This window comes from Triplophysa rosa, linkage group LG18 (assembly GCF_024868665.1).
Source record: "Triplophysa rosa linkage group LG18, Trosa_1v2, whole genome shotgun sequence".
Classification (NCBI taxonomy): Eukaryota; Metazoa; Chordata; class Actinopteri; order Cypriniformes; family Nemacheilidae; genus Triplophysa; species Triplophysa rosa.
The window spans coordinates 21,629,825-21,653,688 of record NC_079907.1 but is presented as its reverse complement, the minus strand read 5'-3'; the positions used below and the strand labels follow the sequence as shown (position 1 = coordinate 21,653,688).

The following is a 23,864-nucleotide window of genomic DNA, read 5'->3' as shown; positions in this document are numbered from 1 at the left end:
TTCAAAATCCTGTTAATAATTTCTAAAGCATTGAGCTGTATTTCTGAAGACTGGTATATTTCAAATAATTTGAACATTTGTTAATGAAGTTGTAAATGTTAACACAAACATGACTGGAGTACTTGTGCATTCTTTAGTATTTTCATTTCATTTCATTTTTAGAATTCTATCTTCCAAACTATGGAATTAAATTCAAGTTTTTCGACTTTTGTTTATGGAGGCTCAAATCAGTCTTTAATTGCAAAATATGTTCCAATGAGACCCATCATAGCAAAGAGTGTAATAATGTTAGTCTTCATCTGAGCTGCTGTCCTCCTCTGGCTCAGACACGTCAGCGATGGGAAACCTCAAGATGGCTGCCACTCCACTCAACTGATTCAACTCTGCAGAGATAAAGCACATCGTTTCAAAGTCGAAATTAGCATAGTATTGTTTTTCCCTAAGCAGTCTAAGAAACAAACTTACGTTCTCCAGACACATGCAGACTTGAGAACATCCTTAAACCGAAATGGCAAAGAAAAGATGACTTACTTATTAGTGTCAAATAAGAAAAACACAGGTAGCATTATATCAATGTAATGCTCGACTCTTTTAGATACCTGACAATTCCGCCGTTCTCTCTTACGTTGTCAACCAGACGAACATATCGGTTGCGTGTGGCTACATCCTGATGTCTGAAATGATTAAAAAAAAAGTTTCTCAATTTATTACATGTAACAAAGCAAACCAGAGAGATGCAGAAGTGCTCATCTGTTGTCCCCTGTCTTTCCATCTCGTTTTACATTTAAACATGAATGTTAGGCATGACTATTAATCTGACTGGAATCTTATTATGAACTAAGTATTACACTCTCGTGAACGCGCGCCATACACTGACAAGACAGAGGAGAATATATCGATTAAAGTTGGTATTTTGGTTTGTTTTTCGCACATAAAGCATTCTCGTCGCTTCAAAAAAATTCAACTGAGGCACTTTGCGCGGAAGGACCAATTTAACGATGTCTTTAGTACTTTTCTGGACCTTGGCAAAAACTGACACCATGATGTCTATGAGGAGGCCTAGAAATCTCTCGGATGTCACCTAAATATCTCTATTTGTGCTCCGAAGATGCCGGAAGTTCTCTAAACATGTTTAACGTCATGTGGGTGAGTAAAAAAATCAACTATCCCTTTAAATCTACCTCAGAAAATTGAAGACCCTCACAGCAATGAGTGACGGTTCACCAGACGTTTTCCAGCTGGCTTATATTATTGCGGAACTTCTTAAGACAGCTCCGTGCATATGGTCAGTTTTGAGAGCAAAAACTAGTGAATTAGATCTATGAGGAATTTTGTACTCATGAAAACAGTTTTGTGCTCTAGTAGTAAATCATTGGTTGCGCAGATATGAAGGGTGATGATAGGGCACACAAGTCTGACACACATATGGTACAACAGTTGACAAATGGTCAAAACATGTTAAGTATATATTTGAGCTATCATAAAAGTAAACGAAAGCACTTACTTTTTGTTAAACTGATTTATTTTTGGAATAATTAGTGGGATGGAACAATTTGAAATTGCAACGCTGTAAAAAATTATGCTGTGTCGTAGTAGATTTCATGAAATGAATTGAGTAAACTTCACTTAATACAATTGTGTTCTTGTTTTTTTTTAACCAAAATTTCAGTATTTCAAAATGATAGAAACAATCTTGGAATTCTAAATGCACAAATTATTGAGTGAATTCAATTTAATTTTATCATGTTCAACCCACTTCAACTTGTTTAAAGGATCTTTACTTGTGGTGGGACTACAATTTGTTACTGTACATGTTACTGAGCATGCGACAGCATTAGGAGAGTAATTTTTGTGAAAAAAGTGCTATTTTATGTGCTTTACAATAAAATGAAAGACTTGATAGTGTTTACTGTTCAGTTGTCTTTAAGTTGTCTAAGATTTAGAAGCGATAAAATAGATCAATAATCAATGCTCAAATTAGTATTTCTTCTTGATTTTTTTAAATTTATTATTTTTTATAATTTTTTATTGCATCGATTGTGGAGAGTTACATTTACACAAATGAATATGTTTTGTACTTAAAGACACCGCGTTTCATTGTTTTGAATTGAGGCTCGTAAATGTGCGCTAAACAAGCCTAAAACAATTTCTTTTATTTTCGTTTAAGAGTTTATATATTCACCATAGGCTAAGTTCAACACATTTCTTTTTAAAAGGCATTGAGCCTACCTTGTGTTCTTTTCTTAATGTAACTCATTGCCTTTCTGTGTTGGGCATTTAACAATAACAAGTATTTAAAAATATCAACATGTCATTTTAAATCCAACAAATATGCTATAATAATAACCCAGCAACAAGAACTTAATATATGATTTGTGACTTCCTGGCTGTTGCTGATTTTTTACGTTTTTAAGCTTGATGAAACGCTTTATAATTTGTTTCCACAAACTTGATTTTGATTTGTGTCCAGTTATGCGCACATACTCACATTTATGCATAGCGCTACGCTTTCATTTAAAGCAACTTACAAAGTCTTAACAGTCGTTTAGAAAAATAAAAGCTTGAAGAGGGACAGACGAAATATAGGAGAGTTTTAATAAGAATTTGAGAATTTAATGTGATCGGATTGAAGGTGAAGAATGAACGGGATATATTGCGTGCCCTTTTGTGAGAGAACCAGTAGGCGTCGCTCATGTTCGGATTAACGCAGTGTTTTGGATCGAATGTAAACGTGTACAGTCAGAGAGAGTGGAGGTATGACTTTTACCTGATTAGTTTTTAAATTTTAATTGTTGTTTTGCGCCAATCACAAAGACAATTTAACCGATTTGAGTCAATGACAACATTAAAAATTACTTTAATTACTTTAGGGTCATTAAGAGTCGAGGAATCGACTCTTTTGGAGTCGACTCCCCATCCCTAATGAACACACCATCCCATAACTACAGCAGTGTTTCCTCCATGAAATGAGCTCGGGAAAAATGTATTTGATGCGGAAGAAGCGATCTCCTGAACAGCATTTCACCACTCGCTCGCCTTAGCAGTATGAACACACAATGTGATCAGTACGACTCTCAAACGAATGACTTTAAATTGATTAGTTTTAATAACAGATAAAACAATTCAGCCACTGAGTGAATCAATCGGAGATCAGCCAATCAGTGAATCGCAGAACAGAGGATGTGAATGAGCTGGTTAATGAGATTTACCCTCAATAATACAAAATACTGATAGATTGTTGACAAGTTACAAGTTAATGATTACTTAAATACCTACAAATCCAGTTTTGCCTGGCGTGAGGTAATTAACGTCAAAGCAGACATGCAAGTGCAATGGACGACGCATCCTTTGTATTAGGAAAAGTTGGTACGCCTCTCAGAAATGTACAAATAAAGATCATTTTATATGTTTCATTTCTATTTGAAGCATAGGGATCGCTAGAGGGCTTAATGTACTTATTTTTATGAAAACCTCAAATTCTACCAACATTGTCATTTTCGCTTCTTTTGCCTATAGCTCCAGATTAGACATGCGTATTCCGACTCATTATGCCATCACAGGTCACAAATTATTTTTAAACTCTGCTTTATATGATAGGTCCTGAAATTGAAATTGACTGAAATTGTCAAAGAAAATTATCATAATAATAATATAATATTTAAAACAATAACAATCACAATACACGTGTAATGAGAGGTTTTTATGCTTTTGTTTTTTTAAGACATTCCTACCTTTTCATCCATTTTTAAGAGTTTGGTTTATGTGATTTGAGTAACCTTTAAACTTTTCTTTCAGTATTAATACACTGTTTTCCTCACTCAGACCTGAAACTGGTGATAATGACTTAGTTTCATTTAAAAAAATACCTGAATAGTTTGTCACTGATCAGTAAGATGTCGATGGCTAAAGCTTCACTCGCTCTTTCCACATGTGCCAGCCTGTACAGAACAAAAAATGTATACAAGATCATGGATTTAGAATTTTACAGCATGAACTAATTAAAAGGTTAAAATGGCAGAAGTTATTAAGCAAGTTTTATTACCCATAAAAGGCTCTATCTGGTTCTTGTTGGAGCATCTTGTAAAAGTCCTCCAGGGCTTTCACCTCTCCAGCTGCCTAAAACAAAAAAGAAGCAGAAAATCTGAATAGCAATTTACCGATTGCTAAAAACTGTATGTGTATGTGCAAATCCAAACGTAGTCACCTTTGTGTCAGACAGCCGAGCTGTTACTGCTGGATCACACAGAACTTCTGTGGAAATACCATACATCTAAAATGTCATACAAGTCTATGTAGCTATACATATAGAGGGTTACTTTGTAATGAAACCCAACGTGCTTGCGAACATACACATAACCAGTTTTGAACCAGATCCCAGCTAACAATTTTTGGTTCCCAGAATGTTATTTTTTAAGGTTTTTGGTTTTCCAGTAAATTTCTTTACAGAAATAGAACGTTAGTTTCTGGTTTCTATAACGTTCCGGGAACCAAAAACTAACGTTCCCCTAAAGTTATAGAAACCAAAAAACTAAGGTTTTATTTTCGTAAAGACAATGCTTAAAAAAACTTTCTGGGAAAAAAATAAGGTTAGGGGAACGTTTAAATAATTTTTCTCGGATCGTTTTGGTCTGGCTGCACGTCAGTAATGAGTACATCCATGCTGTATTTTATCCATCGCTTCTCTAATTAAAATATGTAAAATTCATCATTCCACACAATATGGAGGATTAAATCAATGTACTCGAATATTATGTAATATCTAATAATTATTTTTTCATTACTGAAGTATTTTTTCAATTTTGTGTTAGTGACTGAGGTAAAACGAAATGACCGTTCATTTTTAAATGACGGCAGTTTGCAGTTAAGAATGCGCGTGCTCATATAACAAACACCCGCACTAAAGAAATACACAAGGATTTATGATTTATGACCCAAACGCTCATCATTTTCATGACTGATCGTCGCTGTCGCATCCGAGTACTCAGGTACTCGTGCCCATCCCTATAAGGTCCCAGGGTTGCCAGATCTGCATTATATTTCACATGAACTATAACAATAAAGAATGTTTCCCACTGAGAAAAACTCTTCAACAAGCTTATTTTACTATTGGTTATATAACTTTGATAAGTGTTATTATTAGCGGCATCAACAGTTCACAAATTTACAACTACAATTTTTGTTAAATTCTTATGATATTTGGTTAGGCTTGTGCCGGTATCAAATTTCCATGCTGCGATTAGTTGATTAAGGTTTCGTCGCGGTAAGCGGTATTATCTCAGTATTCAATTCTATGAGAAATGCAGGTTTAAAATATAAACCAACTTCAGTGTTTTCCTCTTGATAACAACTTTATTTTAAATAATAAAGAGAACCTCAAACATTTAAATACAAATAAATATAAATAAAACAACACACAGTAATGATGTATAAAGTGAGTTTATTCAAACAGAATAAAGTGCAAACTGCAAAAGAACAACTTTAGTTAACTGCTTTTAAATATACTTATGTCTGTACAACGCTAGTACTACAATTCATATTATTATTATTATTGTTTGAATAACAAGCCAAGCCAGTGTGTTAACTATTATAGCAAGCTAAACATTTATAAACAGCAAATTCACTCGCACTTTGTGACAGTGTATGACTTTATTGCGTTTCATCAACGTATAATTAAAATAACTATTCTGCCACAGTGTCAAATTTCATTACTCGGCTTACTTTTAACCCAAAATATTTCCAAACCTTAGACTTCACCCTTTTAGAAGGGGGATAAATCGTCGGCAGCGTTCCTCCTTCCGCCATGCTTCCTCTCCGTGTGGTACTGTTTACATCAGAGTGCGCACTTCATACGCAGCATACACGCAGTGTACTTTTATCCGGTTGATGAAAAATAAACAAATACGCGTTCTAAAAATCAAAATGCTGATCTATAGTTTTTCGCGGTATTTGAAAGTGCCCGCGATAACAACATCGCGCGAATCCATTACCGCAGTTAATCGCATTACCGAATATTGGCACATGTCTATATTTGGCTTGAATAATCTTTGGACCAAGCCGCACAGAAATTAATGAACAGAATTTAGGTTTGTATCTTTGTTTAAAAGTTGTAACGTCACAATGATATATTCAGAGTTGGGCACGTTACTTTTAAAAAGTAATTAGTTATAGTTACTTCTCACAAATAGTAATTGAGTTATTAACTGAGTTACATCATTATAAAAGTAACTAATTACCAGGGAATGTAACTATTGCGTTACCTTTTAAAAAATATTTTATATTGGGGCATCCAAGTTATTTGACATATTGGAACATGTTAAATGAATGAAATGGAAACTAAATAGAATAAATTATTTGTATAAAACATTGCACACTCATCTACACTATTTTAATGTTGCTGTGGGTCAATGTGAGAGACACCAATTAAATTCAATATTTTTTATATTATTATTGTCAATATTATCATTACTATACTGGAACAATAAAAAATAATAGAATAGTTCAGAACTTTTACTATTTATTGCATCTAATAATACTTCTAATGCTTCTAAAGACATGTACCAACTTCACAGCTGCTAGACATAATGTTCTGTACTACTAATTTTTTGTAGTTTCTTATAAAAGTAAACAATTTAATAAGAAGTGCTCTTAAGGTTTTGACTGCTGTCCAGTATGATAGCAGAATGTTAGTTTGTGGATACTTGAGATTGCATTTTAGGACTCTGAATATTTAAGTACTCGCATTTATTGTTTGACAGTGGAGCGCGAGGATAGTTTCACTTTCGCTTTGGAAGTTTTGTGTTTCCCTTCCTCATTCCATCCATTTACAAAAGTCTCTGCGCTTTGCTTCACATTGCCGTGACAAAGGCAATAGCATCATATGTTTTACTGCGCAGCATGGATGTATATGTTTTCAACATGTTTCAGTTTGGATAGGCAGCATTTGGAAAACACTTCAAAACGATAGTGGTCGAAGACCGTTTTAAAACGAAAACTCCGTTTTCAAAGGGAAACGTATGGACAAGGTCTCAGCTACTAATTTTGTGGCGGCATGTGACAATGTGAGGAGCTTCATTATAATAGAATTACTTGCCACCGACACGGAGCCTCTTCTTCCTGGGCATAAGTTGCACGTTACATACACATTCCTTGCGTTTCACCACAACGAGGGAAAAGCTACATTTGAACTTGTTGCTCCTAGTAGGCATTGGTGTACTCTGTGCGACTGTGTTTGTGTGTGAAAACCCGCCCTACTCTGCCTGGCAAAATATTAAAATGTACTTTACCCAAGCCAAACCCAAGCCAATCATCATCAGTTATGCATTTATCTCCCACCCCACTCACACACACACACACACACCAATCAAAATCAGTTATGTGTGTCCCAGTCCCACCCCCCAACACACAAACCAGAGAAAAAAAACTTTGCAGGTCCTTTGAATGAGAGAGAGCCTACTCGGATGAAAACTGCTTCAGTGAGCTTAATTATAGTAACTCTGCATTGTATTGTCAGTAATGGTAATGGCGTTGTAACGAAGGAAACAGTACTTCGTTTGATTTCTCCTTACTGAAAAAACTAACGTCGTTAGTAACGATGTTTATTTATAATGCCGTTATTCCCATCACTGACCAAGACAAATAAACATAATGGTGGAACTTAAATATGACATTCTGGAAACAAGATTTGAAGTTAGCGGGATTAGTTGGGTCGAGAAGAAAATCATTAGACTGATTAAAAGCAGGATTAAAACAAGTAGTTGCATATGTCACGAGACAGAACCTTTGAGTGAGTACTTGTGTCCGGATGAGGAGTGCACCAGCATGAATTTAGATCTGTTCTCCAGCAGAATCTTGCAGTCTTGCCTTACAGCTTCTTTGAAGAGGTAAGCGATGAACTGATCTTTCACAAAGCCTGGACTGGCCACCAGAACACACTTTATCACTAAAAAGCACATAAGACAAAACAATCTGTATTTTGACACCCTTCCTATTAGTTGAAATGAAAATAGAAAAACAATGAAACTTCACCATCAAAATTGAAATGTCTCAGAATCCCCTGCATAACAGCTTCATAAAATCGCTCTAATGCCTGAAATAGAGCAGACAGCACCATTGTATACATACGTTTCACATATTGACGTAATATCTGTCAGTTCAACATTGCATTATAATTAAAAACAAGCAGACATGAGAATAATCAAAAGAGCATTCCAACTGGTATAAACATTGTACTGGACACCATATGTAAATTTGGGGGGGACAATTCAGGGCTACGTTTTACCTTTTCAAAATATAAGTGAACGAAATACTACATCTACATATAAAATTTGCATAGCGTTTGGTGGCAATTTCAAGTATTAAATAAAAAGGGAAATCCTCTATATTTTGAGGTGTCAAAAAACTCTGTCCCCCCTTAATATTCACTCCCTGGACTCTGCCTGTATGAAGGACCGGGAGTGCCGATTAGAAATAAAATGAAGAATCAATTGATCAATTTAATAATTAAAACATAAAAATGTAAACAAATAAATAACTTTTTAAATTGGAGAAATTAATAGACTTATTTAAAATGGTTTATTTAATTTGTGTTTTAAAATGTAGTTTAATTGAACAATAAAATGTTTCAAAAAAATCATATCGTATAAAAAAAATCGTATAAAAAATAGATACATTTAAAACTGTTTATTTAATTCATGCTTTAAAACGTAAAAAAGCTTTTTTTTGGCAAATGCTTTTCTATCTCTATTTGCCAAATGCTTTTCTTTATCACATTAAAGTACCGCAAGAGCGATTCAAGTGCAAACTGCTTTGTATGCTTTTGAATCGCTCTTGCGGTACTTTAACGTGATACTCCAAGCAATCTGCGCAGCGCAGATTGTTCCATCGCATCGCATCCAGGGACAGAATTTCTGTTTATAACGGGTTATAGTCTTTTGCCGCGCTGCTCGCGTGCGGTGTATTGTTAAACAGGGTGTAAATGAAAATGGATTGCAGGCAGCTTTCCTGGCAGCATTGTGGGTACAGCTAACGCTGAATTCAGTTTATAACTTAGATTTCTGGGCGGACCTCCAGCTCTGTCTCTCGCCATTGTAAAAGATCAACGCGACCATGCCTCTCACGTGCTGAACTTCGATCATTCTGTGCTGGAGTTTGTGTGTGAGATTGATGAAGAGTAGTTGGGGTTTATGTTCTTTATGCTTGTTCACATATGCTGTGTCTGAATTAACTTCTGCCATGTTATGTAGTTATGGCGCGCAAGGTATAACGTTACTGTTTTAGGAAGGTCTTTCTTGCTGTCCAATGAAATTCCGCCTTACATTTACTTCGTGTAGCATGTGGGAGAAGGGGTGTATCCTAAAACTGAGCCAAAAGCTGATTGGTTGCCACCACGTGTGTACTGTCCAATGGCATCTTTTAACTCGATTGACAAATGGATAAAGAAAATAATTTGGCAAAACGACAAAGAAAGGCAATTAGCAAATGCTTTTTTAAAAAGCGATTTAAAATGATTAATTAATGAACTTTTTATTGTTTTATTTTTTATGTTTTAGAGTATGAATTAAATAAACAGTTTTAAACGTATCTATTTATTTATTTACACATTTAAAAAAAATGTTTTAACGTTTTATTGTTAAACTACATTTTAAAACACAAATTAAATAAACCATTTCAAATAAGTCTTTTAATTTCTCCATTTAAAAAGTGATTTATTTGTTTACATTTTTGTTTTAATTATTAAATTGATCAATTGATTCTTCATTTTATTTTTAATCGGCACTCCCAGTCCTCCATATGCCGTCCAGGTTCTCCCCATGATAACTGGCTTATATGCCAACACAAAAATGCTATATTTGTTAAGGGCATATGTAGATATATTTGGAAGCACACATATGTTATAAGATTACTAATATCTCATACTAAATGTTTATCATTTCATACACTGTATACTGTACTGTAAAAAGTACAGTAAACAGGTATGCCATTCTGAACACCGCAACTATAAATGTGTGATTTTAGTCTCTAGATACAGATGTATGTAATAATATCAAAATGCATTTTCACCTTGTCATGTTGGGTGCAGCTACCTTTCCTTTTGCGTGGAATGGTGACTTCAACTTTAGCCCTCATCAAGGTCATAGCAGGGGTCACAAGAACCAGGTTGGCTAGACCTTCCTGCATCACCACAGCGGCCACATCCGCTTTCTGAGCAGGATCACATGCTTGTTCTGTAAACGAAGTCATCGGTGATAACAGAAAGTTCAGCCAAAAATGATCAATCTGTCATTATCAGACATGTTCACAAGTCTCTGAGGTCCAACTCTCAAGTCTTTGATGTTGATTCTAAAGTAGTTAAAGTGGACATCACGTAAGTCCGTAATTTTGAGTAAAATCACAGGCTTCATTTATCCCGTGCGAATGCGTCCCCAGATAATACTAATCTTGTGCGAATAAGGCGAATGTGTAACCTAACGTTACGTCTCTAACCAAATTCACAGACGGCTCCAACTAAGTTTACTACGCAAACTGCTATCCAATCATAGCAGTGGGCGTTTACTTCCAAGTCTTCATGGCGGAACGCCCATTCAAACCGATCGTTTGTAGAGCCGGCCTCAAAACCCGTTTAGAAAGTATCTTATTTATTACTGATTTTAATGTTTTTGAATGTAAAAACCACACGTACGTCATAAGTAGACCTCATACAACAGTTTAAAACAATAAATAAGCCCAGTTCATGACACCTTTAAATTTCATTGGGACTGTCACACAAAGCTAACATTTTAAGACACTTGAAATACAGTACACAAACAGCATATTTGTCATATATTGGAGCATAAACCTTCCTATTTACTTTGTGTATGTAGAAGGCCAGAATGAACATTATCATTTGATATTTCATGAAAGAAAAAATCATACAGGGTTAAGATGATAAGAGGTTTCGGGTGAATTAAATGTATTAATTTATACAATTGGCTGGGTGTTTTCTTTTCAGCTTTTCTGATGTGGCAAACACACGAGAAAGCTTACTAAATGCAAAAAAAGTAAACATTTCATCTTAAGCCTCCTTTAAAACTGATGCAGAGATGGATTTTTTCTGCTGGTAAGACCTCACTAACGTGATTTATTTTAAAACATTTACGTTTTTATTTCGTCAGAACAAAAGCAGCAGATATACTTTGTTGAGATTTTTTGGGATAAATGATTTGTAGGGCGTACTTCTTACTGTCACACTGTTGGATGCTGATAGAGAGGCAAAAGTTTGTGATTGCAGCTTTAAATATTGGGCAAAACTGTTACTGGACACATCTGAAAATACAAAACAATAAAATAAAATAAAACACATTACCAATTCTGTCCAGCACTACACTGTCCCAGACTTTCTTGGCAAGGGTGAAATTTCTGTTTAGCTCCAGCTCAATGGTGTGATAAGCGCCCATCTGCATGTGCATGACACAACAGAAAAAAACATTCACATTTCATTACAGCTATGTAAATGTAACACTAATGTTAAGTTAAGAAAAAAAGACCATAAAGTTGCCTAAACGTTAACATGAGTGATTTTTCTTTCATTTAAAGCACGCTGAAAGAAGTGTAATATTAAAGTTAGGCTATTTACTGAGTATGCTGTACTTTATGAAAGAAAGACAACATATAAAAACCCATGACCACTGACCTTGACATACTGGTTCTCCTGGATATTGGTTCCTTTCACTCTTAGTTGACAGGCCTGTGAATCAAAGTCTATTGTCTCCACACATAAAGTCAGTGTGGTTCTTACGCGTGAGCTGCCCACACTGCCAGTAGAGGACTCTGTCTGCACCTTCCTGTTAGGGATATCAGTTCATCCTCATTGAGCCAAATCCTGACATCAGGTATACTGTCGATTTGAGACAGTTAACAAGTGTGTGTGTGTGTCTCACCTTATGGTTGAGGCTCTGAGGCTGTCACCCACCTGCAGCAGATTGTAGGTGTGCCACATGTCTTCTGCCTCCTCAGGTATGAGCGTCACCTGTCTGAAAGAGAAAACAACGAGATCATATAACAAACAATTTAAAGAAATCATTAGTTTGTACTGTGTACACATACTAAATTTCATATGCTGCACCCCAATTTGACTACTTATAGAATTCCCCAAAAGGATGTCCTTTTTTTGTTTTGTGAGGCAAGTACATATTAGTGTGAAACAGCATACTCTAAACAGCGTTTTAAATTTGAATCACTCCATAAAGCTCATAATACAATAAATACATAATACTTTCCAATGCAGATAATGGCCAAATAACAGATGATATTGTGGTCTATCGTTACTTGACTTCCCAAGAAACCGATAACTCCTCTGCTTATCAACATGCACATCATATAGCAGGAAAAATACCAAACCGTGATTATCTAGTACCACAACAAACTCGTTACACGAGTATCAGCTGTCTCGGAAACCAAACCCAAAAAGATTGACAACTCGCTTTGTTTTGACACCCAGCCCATGTGTTCACAAACACTTACCCCGCATTGTCCTTCTCGATGTCTTTATGAACCAACTTCATGGTCAAACAGGTTAACTATTCAAAAACAAAACGCATCTTTCTTTATTCTGTATCAACGACAGATTTTTTTTGAGTTTGCACCGTCAGCACTGGCATTCTCGTGCTTGGGAACAACCACACGATACGAACTGTCGCTTTCTGATTGCGTCATTGGCTGATACAATTGCGTCATACTATGCGTCATACTACTAGCAATTTTTAACTTCCTTGTTGGTCGGATGAAAAGTTGTATCTTTAGGAATAAATTATACGTTTATTGCAGGTGTTTTGCATGTTCCATTAATTTAATAGACCGCTGATAGATAGATAGATAGATAGATAGATAGATAGATAGATAGATAGATAGATAGATAGATAGATAGATAGATAGATAGATAGATAGATAGATAGATGATAGATAGATAGATAGACCAGTTTTTATACAATACGTTAAATATCAAGCGCAAGTACATTTTTACACCGCATATAATATAGTGACACGATATGTGAATACAGTGTTTGGGTTTAGCCAAACTAAGATTGTACGACAGTATATGTAGTTTAATATGCCTATAAACTGGATTGTATTAAATCCGGAAATTCAAAAAAGAGTGACACACTTAATATCCAATCGTCTTTCGTGATATGTGATTTGAGGTGTCGTCATGAGGCGAGAGTAGCCAATCTTAAACGTGTTTCACCCTCCGTCCCGCCCTTATAGCGCTTCCTGCAACCGTCTGCGGTCGCCTTGTTAGTTACCTCAAATAGGGACCTGCAAAAAGGATTATTCGCAGCAATATTATCATAATCCAAACTCAGGAATACTAACAGCAGTGGGAAGTTTTTATATCGGTCGTTTTATAGATTATTGTTGTGTATTTGTATTGGGCGGTTTCCCGGTTCGTCCTATTTCCTGGCTCTCTGTTAGCCGGCTAATCTCCAGCGAGCAACAAAATGGCTGAATCGGACAAATTAAACATCGACTCGATCATTCAGCGTCTTTTGGAGGGTAATACATCTATATTGTCATAACTACTGTGTGGTTTTAGGTTCTATTAACATGACTGACTGACCAAACACTTGTGTTTATAAAATAATTATCCTCCGTGTGTGTTCATTTGGTTTTTTAAATTGTGTGAAATATTTTATGTTCTGTTTTATCCGAATGTGAAATTAGATTTTTTTTGTCATGTTGGTTTGTGTTTAATGTAAAGTTATGTTTGGCTAACAACACGTAATTTCTTTACCAAAGCTCACAAACGATGCGGCAAACTATGTTCTCATTACGATCAGCGAATTCGCAACAAACTCGGACGCTGTATTGCGACGAAACGCGTCAGAATGCTTTCTTTAAAGCAACGAATATTGCTTATTTTGCAAACAAGAACGCTCCAGTTGCGAGGCGACATGCCACAACGCCATCGTTATAATAATCAAAGATGGGACAAACTGAAACTGACTTTTTATGTGAGAACTTTCTCATAGTCAACAAAGATGTAACAAAGTAACTTACACCTCATATAAACACAACCCAAAAAGTAGAACCTATGGGATTATTTTTGTGTCAATAAAAATGAACGCAAACTTAAAAAAAACGAACGTAAATATACAATGAGAAAGAAAAAAAAAACACTTTGATAATGAAAACAATAAACTCAATTGCAAGAATGTGACATGATTTTCAAATAAACTGCTATTTTTCTTAACAATTTTCTAAGTTTCGTTTTTGCAAATAATAGTTTTGAATTCGCTGCTAGATTTTTCATTTGCGCTTTTCGAGTTTTCGTTTAGCTTCTGAAGTTTTCGTTCGCCTCTTTGGTACAAATCTCACGTGTAGGCGGGACTTGTGGCCGCTTTACGCTGATTGGCTAGTGAGTTTTTGATTGATAGCTCCCTGACAAGGCAGTCGATACTGAAGACAGTACAGTGCAACGGATTTTAGAGAAGGATCTGCATGCTGTTATCTTTATTGTTTGTACTTAAAACTACTTTCTTATTTAGTTAGTATATTAGTAATTGGTATTTGAAGTTGGTAAGGCATGCGCGGTGTGGATCCAAGCGTCCTCCTCACCCTCTCCCCCAATGTAATTCAGATAATAAAGAAAATCGCTAAAAGTTTTATTCCTGTACACTAGCAATTCTTTATTTACTTAGCTCGTTTATTGTGTGCTTTATATTTTTTTGTCGGGTATTTTTTATGGTCTATTAAGATAAAAAGGAATGAACAACTTGCATTATAACATCCAATAAAGACACGTTACAGATTATTGGGTTGTGTGAAATTAACATGCTAAATGAAAACATTGCTGCATAGTTACTGTACAGAGAAACTTTTAGCGATTTTATTATCTCGGTTACATAAATATACCTGAGGGTGACTTGTGTCCAGCTGAGGAGGAGGATGACGATGTCGCTCTTGCATAGTCTCCTTTTAAAGAATTAAGTCCACGTATAAGTCAAGTACTGTATCTTTTTTACACTCATGGTGAATGTGCGGTATTATACCCCTTTCTTTACATTCACAGAAAGTACACCTCATAAAACAGTACCAATACATTCAAATGACATTTATGTTTTCTCACTAACCAATGAGAGTAAAGTGGCCATAAGTCCTGCCCACACGTGAGATTTGTGCCAGAAAGGAGAACGAAAACTTGAGAAGTGTAAACGAAAACTCGAAAAGCGCAAATGAAAAATCTATCAGCGAATTCAAAACTATTATTTGCAAAAACGAAACTTAGAAAATTGTTAAGAAAAATAGCAGTTTATTTGAAAATCATGTCACATTCTTGCAATTGAGTGTTTTCATTATCAAAGTGTTTTTTTTCTTTCTCTTTGTATATTTTTGTTCGTTTTTTTAAGTTTGCGTTCATTTTTATTGACACAGAAGTAATCCCATAAGAACCACAAAGACGATCTATAACTTGTGCAGGTGCTTTAACGGGAGTGTTCTAGTTTGTGTTTTCTGTGTGTTTTGGTTTCAGCCCTGTAGTTAATGTTGTGTTTAATGTATGTTTAAAAGTGTTTTTAAGTGTCTCATGTTTTCATGTATTTTCAGTAAAGGGCTCCAGACCTGGTAAAAATGTCCAGTTAACAGAGAATGAGATCCGCGGATTGTGTCTAAAATCTCGGGAAATCTTCCTCAGTCAGCCAATACTGCTGGAGCTGGAAGCACCACTTAAAATCTGCGGTAAAATCCCCATCCACTTGGAAAAACCCTGCTCTCAGTCTTGGTTTTGAATAGATTGAAGCAGTCTTCATTATTTTTTTTCTACAGGGGATGTTCATGGTCAGTACTACGACCTGCTCAGGCTCTTCGAGTATGGAGGATATCCTCCAGAGAGTAATTACCTGTTTCTGGGAGACTATGTAGACCGAGGCAAGCAGTCATTGGAGACCATCTGCTTGCTGCTTGCCTACAAAATCAAATATCCAGAGAACTTCTTTCTTCTCAGAGGAAACCATGAATGTGCCTCCATCAATAGGATATATGGATTTTATGATGAATGTAAGTATGAACAGAAAGTGTCTGGCCAAGTTGTTTGCACACACTTGCAGTCGCAACACACTGCTGCACAACAGAACGATATATGTCACACACTGATAATGTTTTGCTGTACGTAACGGCGCATCTCTGAACAATCGGTTGTCTTTTGGCAGGTAAAAGGCGGTATAACATCAAGCTTTGGAAAACATTCACAGACTGTTTCAACTGCTTGCCAGTAGCTGCTATTGTGGATGAAAAGATCTTTTGTTGTCATGGAGGTATGTATGTGCGTTTAATATATGTTTATATAATATATGTTCACCTCAAAACTGACTGTAACACTGTATTGAATAGACTCTTTCCAGTAGCCTTTAAGTACTGTCCCTTTTTAAGATCCTCTCTGCGTTGTGATTACTAGGGCTTAAGCTTATGATGTTTTACTCTAGCATACTAATTTCTATAGCACTTTTCCCGATGTGCATAAATCATTTAAAAATGTTTAAATGGCTTGGGCAAAAAAGCAACTGGCAATAATGTGTTTTTCTTTTCATAGTCTTGAAAGACATTTTGTGGCTGTGAAACATGGCAAACCATTTTAACAATGTATTTATATAGAATATATGGCATTTATACCAATATATTTGAATATATCTGTGTTATCAACATCAAGTCATGTTTTGTAGTTACATTTATGTGTGTCCGCTCACATTTTGTCTGACCCACACAAAACTGAGAATAACGAAAACAAGCTAGTCCCAATGCTTTTTTCCAGTATGAGTGTGAATAGAAATGTTACCAAAAACTAAGGCTCTGCCTCCAGTAACTACCTTGTCAATTGCTTTTATCAGTAATATATCATTAAGTGCAAACGAATTGAAATGTAGTCCAGATCTATGATTAATAGACTAATACTTATCCTAGAAATGCACTATAGACAGAAAATCATATATATTGACATGGCAGTGTGGGGGTTAGATCATATTGAAAGTGAAAGTGACCTATTAGTCAGATATGGTGACCCATACCCGAAATGTGACCTCTGCTTTTAACCCATCCAGAGAGTAGTGAACACACGCACAGCAAGTGGTGAACACACGTACACCCGGAGCAGTGGGCAGCTATCACTGCAGCGCCCGGGGAGCAAGTAGGGGTAAGGTGCCTTGCTCAAGGGCACCTCAGTCGTTACCCGCCGGCCCTGGGAATCAAACCGGCAACCTTCTGGTCACGAGTCCGACTCTGTAACCATTAGGCCACGACTGCCACCCTATTAGTGTCTGACACCATTTTTTGTTTTTTTTGTTCAGGGCTTTCTCCAGACCTGCAGTCTATGGAGCAGATCAGACGTGTGATGAGGCCTACGGATGTTCCCGACCAGGGTTTGCTTTGTGATCTGCTATGGGCTGACCCTGATAAAGATGTCATGGGCTGGGGAGAGAATGACCGTGGTGTCTCCTTTACCTTTGGGTCTGATGTAGTTGCCAAGTTCCTTCACAAACATGATATGGACCTCATATGCAGGGCACACCAGGTGAGAAATTTTGTTTCATCTTTATCCAAAAACACAATTTTTGTTGAAAACATATTATAGTGTTTGACATCTTTTAAACCGTTTTTGTTAGTAAATATTTTGAATTCAGCTGGTAATTTCAGAAACAAAGTTAGGTAACTAGTAGCAAGGTCATTTGCAGACTTTGTTTTCCTTTGGGCCGTTTTCTGATTGCATTCACACTGGCGTTAGACCTTCTGAAGTGACGTAAGCCAACAGAGCGTGGTATTTAAAAAAACATAAACAACTGAAGAAGGAAGAAGGAGCTCTTTTCGTTCTTCCTAAAGACAATTCTGAACTAAACGTTCTCCCAGTTCCTGCAACAGAAAGCGTGTTCTTCCGCCAAATATTTTTGCAACTACAAAAACATTCTGCACTGCTCTGGGTCTGACTGCACGCTGTGTAACAGGTTGCCGGTGGCATAGGGCTGGTTATGTTATGAGATACAGTTGCCAATAGGGATGGGTACTGAAACCCGGTATTAAATGGGCCCCAGGGCAAAATTATGAAAGACCGGAGCATCGATAAGCTCCGCCCTTATCGGTTCTGCTTTCGGTCCTCAGGGAAAAAAATCTTATGTTATTGCTACATTGACGTTATCTTGCACATTTTATCTCAACAATAGTTACTAATTTTCAATAACACCAAGAATTTTAGTCTTTGGCGCATGCATTCGTTATTCCCAGCAGAGCGTGCGAGGCGGCATGTCACGTGTCTCTTATGCAGTTTGAGTCTACTCAGCGTGCGCGCACACAAACAGCCGCACAGAAGAAAGACGCTCTTAATTTGCGAAGATGGCGGAGAGAACTAAACGTTCAAAAGTTTGGTTACACTTCACCAAAGTTGATGATGACAGTGACAATGCTCGTTGCCACAAGTGCAACAAAACCTTTGCTTGTAAGGGTGGAAACACAAGTAATCTGTCAAAGCACCTGTCAAAAGTGCATCATATACAGACAAACAGCCATTTTCCCTCCCCGGTGTCATGTGATTCGTTAGTGTTACAAGGTCTCAGGTGTGAATGGGGAGCAGGTGTGTTAAATTTGTTGTTATCGCTCAATCTCTCATACTGGTCACTGGAAGTTCAACATGGCACCTCATGGCAAAGAACTCTCTGAGGATCTGGAAAAAAAAAGAATTGTTGCTCTACATAAAGATGGCCTAGGCCAGTGGTCACCAACCCTGTTCCTGGAGATCGACCGTCCTGCAGACTGCAGCTCCAACCCTGCTTCAGCACACCTGTCTGTAATTATCAAGAAAACCTGAACACCTTGATTAGATCGTTCAGGTGTGTTTGATTGGGGTTAGAGCTGAAATCTTCAGGACGGTCGATCTCCAGGAGCAGGGTTGGTGACCACTGGCCTAGGCTATAAGAAGATTGCCAAGACCCTAAAACTGAGCTGCAAGCACGGTGGCCAAGACCATACAGCTGTTTAACAGGACGGGTTCCACTCGATGGTCATGGTCGACCAAAAAAGTTGAGTGCACGTGCTCAGCGTCATATCCAGAGGTTGTCTTTGGGAAATAGACGTATGAGTGCTGCCAGCATTGCTGCGGAGGTTGAAGGGGTGGGGGGTCAGCCTGTCAGTGCTCAAGACCATATGCCAGACACTGCATCAAATTGGTCTGCATGGCTGTCTCCCAGAAGGAAGCCTCTTCTAAAGATGATGCACAAGAAAACCCGCAAACAGTTTGCTGAAAACAAGCAGACTCTAAGGACATGGATTACTGGAACCATGTCCTGTGGTCTGATGAGACCAAGATAAACTCATTTGGTTCAGATGGTGTCAAGCGTGTGTGGAGGCAACCAGGTGAGGAGTACAAAGAGGACTCCAGTGACACCTGTGAAGCTCTGGTGAACTCCATGCCCAAGAGGGTTAAGGCAGTGCTGGACAATAATGGTGGCCACACAAATTATTGACACTTTGAGCTCAATTTGGACATTTTCACTTAGGGGTGTACTCACTTTTGTTGCCAGTGGTTAGACATTAATGGCTGTGTGTGTTGTTATTTTGAGGGGACAGCAAATATACACTGTTATACAAGCTGTACTCTCACTACTTTACATTGTAGCAAATCGTAATTTCTTCAGTGTTGTCACATGAAAATATATAATAAAATATTTACTAAAATGTGAAGGGTGTACTCTCTTCTGTGAGATACTGCGTGCGTGCGTGTGTATTAGGGCTGTCAATCGATTAAAATATTTAATCGTGATTAATCGTATGATAGTAATGAGTTAACTCGCGATTAATCGCACATTTTAGCACAAAAGCACAAATTCACTGAAATTTCATATTTTTTGACTAAAAACTAGACTTCTTTTCTTAGGTCATTTTGCTCATCAAGAAAATCCATCTTGATTCAAGAATTTGTAGACATTTTTAATGGAAAACAAGACTAAGAAAGTCATTTTTTGCAGTGTGAGACCTCGATCACACGTGACAGGTGACACAATGCTGGCAGCACAACTGAGCATGAAACAAACTTCTCTCCTCCTAGTAGTTCACTCACATACCTACAATAATAGAGAATGGCATTTTAGTTTGACATAAGACATAATGAGTCTCACTCTCTTGTAATCTCTCACTGACTCACACGTGTACACACACACGTGCACGCACAACACACACGCCTATACGACGCACATGCACTACACACACTTACTTTGATTGAGAAACCCAGAACACCCATTTAGCTATCGATGTGGTGAGTCTGTTGCTTGTGGAGTTGTGCATCCGTCTCCGCTGAAAACAATCTAGTGTGGTCTGCCTTTGGCGAGGAGGAGGAGAGCTCTCTGCGTCAGTCGTATGCTTCGCCATCAAGTGATATTTTAAACTCGACGTGCTGCGGTGATAACTTAATTCACATCGACAATAAATGCAGATCACTTTAGTCTTGTCGACAGAACCATCAGACATCGTTTTATATATGAATTTTCCGTTCAGAAGACCCATTTTCTTTCTCCATTTCTGTTTGCTGCTGCATCGTTTACTTTCTCAAACTACGGGCAAGGCCAAGGGTCAAACAGAAAATGTGCTGTTAATCGCACGTTAATAATATTAGTGCCGTTTAAAGGAATTTGCGTTAACGCGTTAATTTTGACAGCCCTAATATATATATATATATATATATATATCAATCCTTGACTTCAGTACTAACTTGATTTATGTCCAGAAACCACAGTCTCACTTATGGTCCCTGTGGGGATCAATTGTTGTTTTCCTTTAATGAGATAACATGTCCACAGACAACTCAAAAACAGTGAAACAAACAAAAACAGTGCATACATCTGGGGCTCCAAAAAAAAGATTTCCATTACTTCTAAACAACCTACAGGTCTTACTTTTTAGGTCTCCATTATATCTAACATATAACAATTTAAAAAAGTGCACATTCCTTTAGTACTGATACTCACAAAATACTGCATGTGTCTTCTGACATTGCATAAGGTATGTTCGACGTCTTGAAATGCTGCAGACCGATCGGCGAATGTCTGATATCAAAGGTACCGCCAGAATGTTTCGAAAGCACACGGCTCTCTGCTCTCGCGGCACTTTGATGTCATACGCCGATTGGTCTGCGCAACACCTCATGAAAGCGAACATAACTAGCGTCTTGCTAATAGCTTTGTAGTTCGGTTCGTACGTAGTCAAGATGCTTACATACTGGCATTGAAACTCCTCTGTCAACCTTAACAGCTGTATGTATGGGCTTCATACGATTCATATGCGAGACTGCTCACACATATATGAGGAGTTAAACACGGTATTCTTTACGTCACGACTTAAGGGACAGTTCATCCAAAAATGAAAATGCTGTCATCATGTACTCAAGATCGTGTATAAATTTCTTTCTTGTAACCAAACAGATCTCATCCCCCATTTACTGCCACAGTAGGGAAAATAAATACTATGTCAGTAAATGGGAGATAAGATCTGTTTGGTTCTTCCAAAAATTCTTTGAAAATTGATTGGTTTGTTGAAATTTGGAAGCCTTGCCATTGAGCTGTCAATATAGTCCCACCTTCGTTTGGAGGGGAAGTTTCTGATATTTATGAAAAATAATGAGGGCACAAGAAATAAAAAATTGATTGATCATATAATAACTACTGCAAGATTCCATTAAAGTAACACTGAAATCAAAACTGATATCAAATCAAATCAAAACGTTTTTGTAACCCTCATTGTTTTTTCATGTTTCTGCTTACATATTTTCTGTTGACCATTGAACTGTTGTATAAAAGCAGCATTGCACTCGCATCATGGTGTGTTAGTTTTATATCAGCACACTGATTATCTGTGGCTTCGTGCCAATGGCCAAATCGCGTCCTGCAGATGCGACAAAGTGAAAAAAAAAACATTTGTTCTTCTGAATTTTGACGTGTCTGGTTCTTTGTAAACAGGTGGTGGAGGATGGATATGAATTCTTTGCAAAGAGGCAGTTAGTCACACTTTTCTCAGCTCCCAACTACTGTGGAGAGTTTGACAACGCAGGTGCTATGATGAGCGTTGATGAAACCCTCATGTGCTCGTTTCAGGTTTGTGCTTTTTTATAATGAAACTAAAGGTTTGGCAAGTATAAAATTGTATAAAAAAAAAATTTAACCAACAAAATTTTAAATGTCTGTTTAGTAGATCGCATAGTCTGTCATGCATTAGCACAGTGAGTTTTAACATTCTTTTTTTTTCTGTCAGATTCTGAAACCAGCTGAGAAGAAAATTCTCTCATATGGTGCAGGCGCATTTGGTTCTGGCAGGCCCGTAACTCCTCCACGAAATGCAGCCAAGGGTGGCAAACCCAAGAAATAACACCAACTCCTGCAACACACGCATCCATCTTTTCCTTCACTCTACCTCTCCTTCCTCCTTTACTCCAAACACCAAATCAGTGCAGGGCCTTTTTTAGCTGTCTCCATCAAGATGAGATTGCTGTGAATCTGAGTGATATTAAATCTTGGAGTCTGTTGGTGTGTATGTAAAACATCTAAAGTATCTATTTGTAGAAACTTTTGTTGTGGTGTGTCTGTGCGTGCGAATGAGATGTTTCTTTTCTAGTAATTGATTATTTTACTGCATTTTTAGCCATGTTGGTTCATCTCTTTGTAATGCATCTTTAGCCATAACTTGATAACTTGGGATGTTTATTGGACCTAAGTGACACATTTCTTTAAAAACAAAGCCTCAGGGTCTGGCTGTTTATCCCCATAGTGGGAACGGGCTGCTTCATTACCCTCTAGCTCTAAAGCAATCTAAACAGAGGTGATTGTGTCCTTAAATGTGTGTACATCACTGCCACTCTCTTAAATGTGAAACTTTAAGTGTGTGTTTCTTGACTAGTTATTGACGGCATTCTGTACATTTTCTGAAATACCGCCCATTTTGGCACATTCTTCAGCAAAATTCCCAATGTTGTAATAGCTCGATCTGTTAAAATATTTAGTTTTTCCCTTTTTTAGACCATGATGCATATGTGAATAATACCGTGTGAAAGCCTGCAAGTGACATGGGTGCCATCATAGTTGCATTTTGCACAGAAAACTACTGTGCTACTCTTTCTTTTATGGCACATGTCTGTGACTGTGGCTGTGTCCCACTTTGAAAATTACCTTTCATGAATTAAAAGGACATTTTGTTTCTTTTTGTAGTCTTATGAATTCAGGCCAATAAAGTGAGAATCTACTGCAACCACGTGGAGTGTAATTTTAAATTGCTGATATAAAATTAATGTATTCAATGTTTTTAAAAAGGTAGATTCTCATGGCCCAGCTTTATCATAAGAGCGAGGTTATGCAAGGGATTGTGATACCAAAAAATGTAAACTTATTTACTCGCCCCCATTTCATTTGTTTTCCGACAAAGTTGTTGACCAAACAACATTAGCACCATTGACTTGTATTGTATGCACACAAAACCACAGAGACATTAGTCAACGTATAATTTAGGTTTAACAGATAACCATTCACAAAAGTAAATCAAAGAACTATCCCTTTACTACGGAAGCCCTGAACCACAATGTAAAAAAAACCTTCAAGAATGTTTTTTCTTACATTCCCTCCTGTAGCTTAAAACTGTCCTAGTTCTATTTTTTCCTCTTGAAAGCAATGTTTGTTTCTCTTTAAGAGACTACACATGGGAAGAAAAACTTTTGCTAGCTAACAATTAGCATACAGTAACAACACTGACCACCAGGTGCCACTGTCAGCCGTCAGTAAGAATTCAATCTTGTGCTCACTATGCCTCTGTGCTGACATCGTTTAATACCATTATTTTGTTATGGTTACTTGTGTTTGATAGGGCAGTGGTTCTCAACT

General features: G+C 37.1%; 2 protein-coding genes across 2 annotated transcripts; one reads left to right on the top strand and one right to left on the bottom strand.

Annotated features, from left to right (window-relative positions):
- pelo (pelota mRNA surveillance and ribosome rescue factor) lies at window positions 1-12,695 on the bottom strand. Its single transcript, XM_057358193.1, has 13 exons — window positions 12,499-12,695; window positions 11,916-12,008; window positions 11,669-11,819; window positions 11,342-11,432; window positions 10,060-10,223; window positions 8,026-8,086; window positions 7,778-7,939; window positions 4,205-4,251; window positions 4,043-4,116; window positions 3,867-3,938; window positions 600-674; window positions 466-497; window positions 1-383 (listed from the first exon to the last, which is right to left on the bottom strand). Exons 1-13 carry the CDS (start codon window positions 12,537-12,539, stop codon window positions 289-291), a joined length of 1,158 nt encoding a protein of 385 aa, XP_057214176.1. The 5' UTR covers window positions 12,540-12,695; the 3' UTR covers window positions 1-288.
- A 515-nt stretch (window positions 12,696-13,210) lies between these two features.
- On the top strand, window positions 13,211-23,238 carry ppp1cab (protein phosphatase 1, catalytic subunit, alpha isozyme b). The gene is made up of 7 exons (XM_057358194.1): window positions 13,211-13,527; window positions 15,577-15,708; window positions 15,796-16,026; window positions 16,179-16,283; window positions 17,310-17,533; window positions 21,957-22,091; window positions 22,249-23,238. The coding sequence occupies exons 1-7, from the start codon at window positions 13,473-13,475 to the stop codon at window positions 22,360-22,362; spliced, it is 996 nt and encodes a 331-aa protein (XP_057214177.1). The 5' UTR covers window positions 13,211-13,472; the 3' UTR covers window positions 22,363-23,238.
- Window positions 23,239-23,864: the final 626 nt, after the last annotated feature.

Excerpts from the sequence above, each read along its gene's own strand:
- pelo (XM_057358193.1), bottom strand. The coding sequence starts at position 12,539 with ATGAAGTTGGTTCATAAAGACATCGAGAAGGACAATGCGGG. Across the intron at positions 10,224-11,341 it reads TGTAGTGCTGGACAGAATTG|AACAAGCATGTGATCCTGCT; the intron begins GTAATGTGTTTT and ends CTTCGTTTACAG. Across the intron at positions 4,252-7,777 it reads ACACAAGTACTCACTCAAAG|AAGTTCTGTGTGATCCAGCA; the intron begins GTTCTGTCTCGT and ends GTATTTCCACAG.
- ppp1cab (XM_057358194.1), top strand. The coding sequence starts at position 13,473 with ATGGCTGAATCGGACAAATTAAACATCGACTCGATCATTCAGCGTCTT. Across the intron at positions 15,709-15,795 it reads AGCACCACTTAAAATCTGCG|GGGATGTTCATGGTCAGTAC; the intron begins GTAAAATCCCCA and ends TTTTTTCTACAG. Across the intron at positions 16,284-17,309 it reads GATCTTTTGTTGTCATGGAG|GGCTTTCTCCAGACCTGCAG; the intron begins GTATGTATGTGC and ends TTTTTTGTTCAG.